This window comes from Hypomesus nipponensis, chromosome 6, assembly GCF_054491055.1.
Source record: "Hypomesus nipponensis isolate SF chromosome 6, ASM5449105v1, whole genome shotgun sequence".
NCBI lineage: Eukaryota > Metazoa > Chordata > Actinopteri > Osmeriformes > Osmeridae > Hypomesus > Hypomesus nipponensis.
The window spans coordinates 3,906,831-3,909,328 of NC_140366.1; the positions used below are offsets into that span (position 1 = coordinate 3,906,831).

At 45.9% G+C, this 2,498-nt stretch overlaps 1 protein-coding gene across 1 annotated transcript; it reads left to right on the plus strand.

Moving 5' to 3' along the window:
• Positions 1-512: 512 nt before the first annotated feature.
• On the plus strand, positions 513-2,266 carry tmem121ab (transmembrane protein 121Ab). Its single transcript, XM_084700483.1, has one exon. It carries the CDS (start codon positions 513-515, stop codon positions 1,455-1,457), a length of 945 nt encoding a protein of 314 aa, XP_084556609.1. The 3' UTR covers positions 1,458-2,266.
• Positions 2,267-2,498: the final 232 nt, after the last annotated feature.

Sequence of the window (2,498 nt, forward strand, 5' to 3'; positions counted from 1 at the left end):
GAAACATAGTGCCCAGTCCTAATCTGCAGTGTGATTCCTGGCACACACTGAGCTTTAACCTCCACACACATAAACACACACTTGCGTTACATTGCTGTTCCCCAGAAGGCCACCGACACACCAAAACTAACCTGTGTGACCCATACCCTTCACACAGCCCTCACCACAAGCCTTCTGTGTGAGCCTCCTCTTCCCTGGCTTAGTGTGGATTAGCACCCCATCTCAGTCATGGCACATCAGCCCTCATACTGGTTGCTGCTTAGTGGATGAGCAGAATCAATGGAACTGCGCTGAGTAATGAGGGAATGTTCCTGCATTCGCATGGCCTGAAACGGATCACCTGTCAGCACAGACCATTTCAAAGAACTAAATGACTCATGCTCTTCTGCAAACACTTTGAGTTGCTGTACCAAACATTTTTTACCTGACACAAGTGTGTCCTTTACCTAAACTGCTCTTTTCAACTTCCCAACGCTGTGGACTGAGAGATAGAGACAGCTGGCGCCCTCGCCATGGTGTTGCCGCCCCCGGACAAACGTCACGTGTGTCTCACCACCATTGTCATCATGACCAGCATGGCCTTTATGGACGCCTACCTGGTGGAACAGAACCAGGGCCCCAGGAAGATCGGCGTGTGTATCATTGTGCTGGTGGGAGATGTGTGTTTCCTCATTGTGCTGCGGTATGTGGCTGTGTGGGTGGGCGCTGAGGTGCGAACCGCCCGCCGAGGCTATGCCATGATCCTCTGGTTCCTCTACATATTTGTCTTAGAGATAAAACTCTACTTCGTCTTCCAGAACTGCAAAGCCGACAGGAAAAGTCTGGAGACAGTAGCCCGGAAGGCTCTCACCTTGCTGCTGTCTGTATGCGTGCCAGGTCTCTACCTAGTCCTGGTTGCTCTGGACAGCATGGAGTATGTGAGAACGTTCCGGAAGAAGGAGGACATGCGGGGCAGGTTGTTTTGGGTAGCTCTGGACTTACTGGACCTGCTCGACATCCAGGCCAACTTGTGGGAGCCCCAGCGGACGGGCCTGCCCATCTGGGCAGAGGGCCTTATGTTCTTCTACTGCTACATCCTGCTGCTCATCTTGCCCTGTGTGTCCCTCAGTGAGATTAGCATGCAGGGCGAGCATGTGTCGCCACAGAAGATGATGCTATACCCTGTCCTCAGCTTAGTCACCATAAATGTGGTCACCATCCTCATTCGCGGTGTGAACATGGTGCTTTTCCAGGACAGCCGTGTTTCCACCATCTTTGTTGGTAAGAACGTGGTGGCTATTGCCACCAAGGTCTCAACGTTCCTGGAATACCGTAAGCAGGTAAAGGAGTTCCCTCATCCTCAGAATGCCATGGCACTGGAGCTGCAGCAAAACTCGATAAGCCACACGCAACCGCTGCCCAACGCCACAAGCTTACCCCACGAACCCTCGCCTGCCCAGGACATCATCGACACATGACCGCCAGCACTGGATTCACCAGGGACACACCACAGCTGTGGCGTTACTGAGCCCTCAGATTCAATTTGGAATGTTTGTAACAGGATGGTTTTCTGCTCCGGTCAGGAGAACGTAAACAGTGGAAATACCAGTGGAATATTTCCAGCCTAGCCTGTTTCTGGATGGTTACACTCCCCTTTATTCTGAGTAAAAGGACATGATGTTTTTATTGTATTGCATTTTTAAAAAGTAACAGAAATTATCTTTACATTTGGTGACCTTTATTGTGTAAATTGGACAATACGTTCCTTCAAATATTTTGGAAACAACTTTTCTTTTTAAATCAACTGAGAGTACCTCTCATATTGAACAGAAAATGTATTTGAAGTGGTTGACCAGGAGGGGATTGTCATGAAAATCAATCATTAGGGTTTCTTTGTGTTAAATTCTGTAAAAGGTGTTTTAGAATTCAGCCTCTGCTTGGTTCAGCTGAGAATGAATCTGGAGCTTGCAACCTCTGTCAGTGTAACACTTTACAACCAACAGGACGCATCAGAGCTCTAAAATCTACTCTAGAAGTCTGAGCGTGTGTGTGTTTGTGTGTGTATTTCAAATTGTATTTGGATTTGTGATGACAAATGCAATTAGTAAAAGAGTGCAAGAGAGGTTCATTTGTGTTGATGTCAGTAATACTGATGGGATTTTTTTTCTGTTACTGTACATTCCTCCACAACTAAGCCTTGAACTCAGAGAATGCAGAAAAGTGCAGACATTGCCTCAATGATAAAAGGATACATGTACAATCCAATTGAGGGAGAACAATTTCTAATTAAAGCTTTGTTCATCATATTATTATTATTATTGGTGTTATTATTATGTACATTATTATCTTACTTGTATGTTTGAGGCCAGTGATGTTTTAATAAATGTATTGAAAAAAAAAACTAAAATGGGTCTGTACTGTAAGCTTATGAACCTGAAATCTCAATACTCAGAGTCAAATTTGAACGGAACAATTGTGAGTGTGAGAGTGCTTCTCACATTGAATGGTTGTTTCGGGCC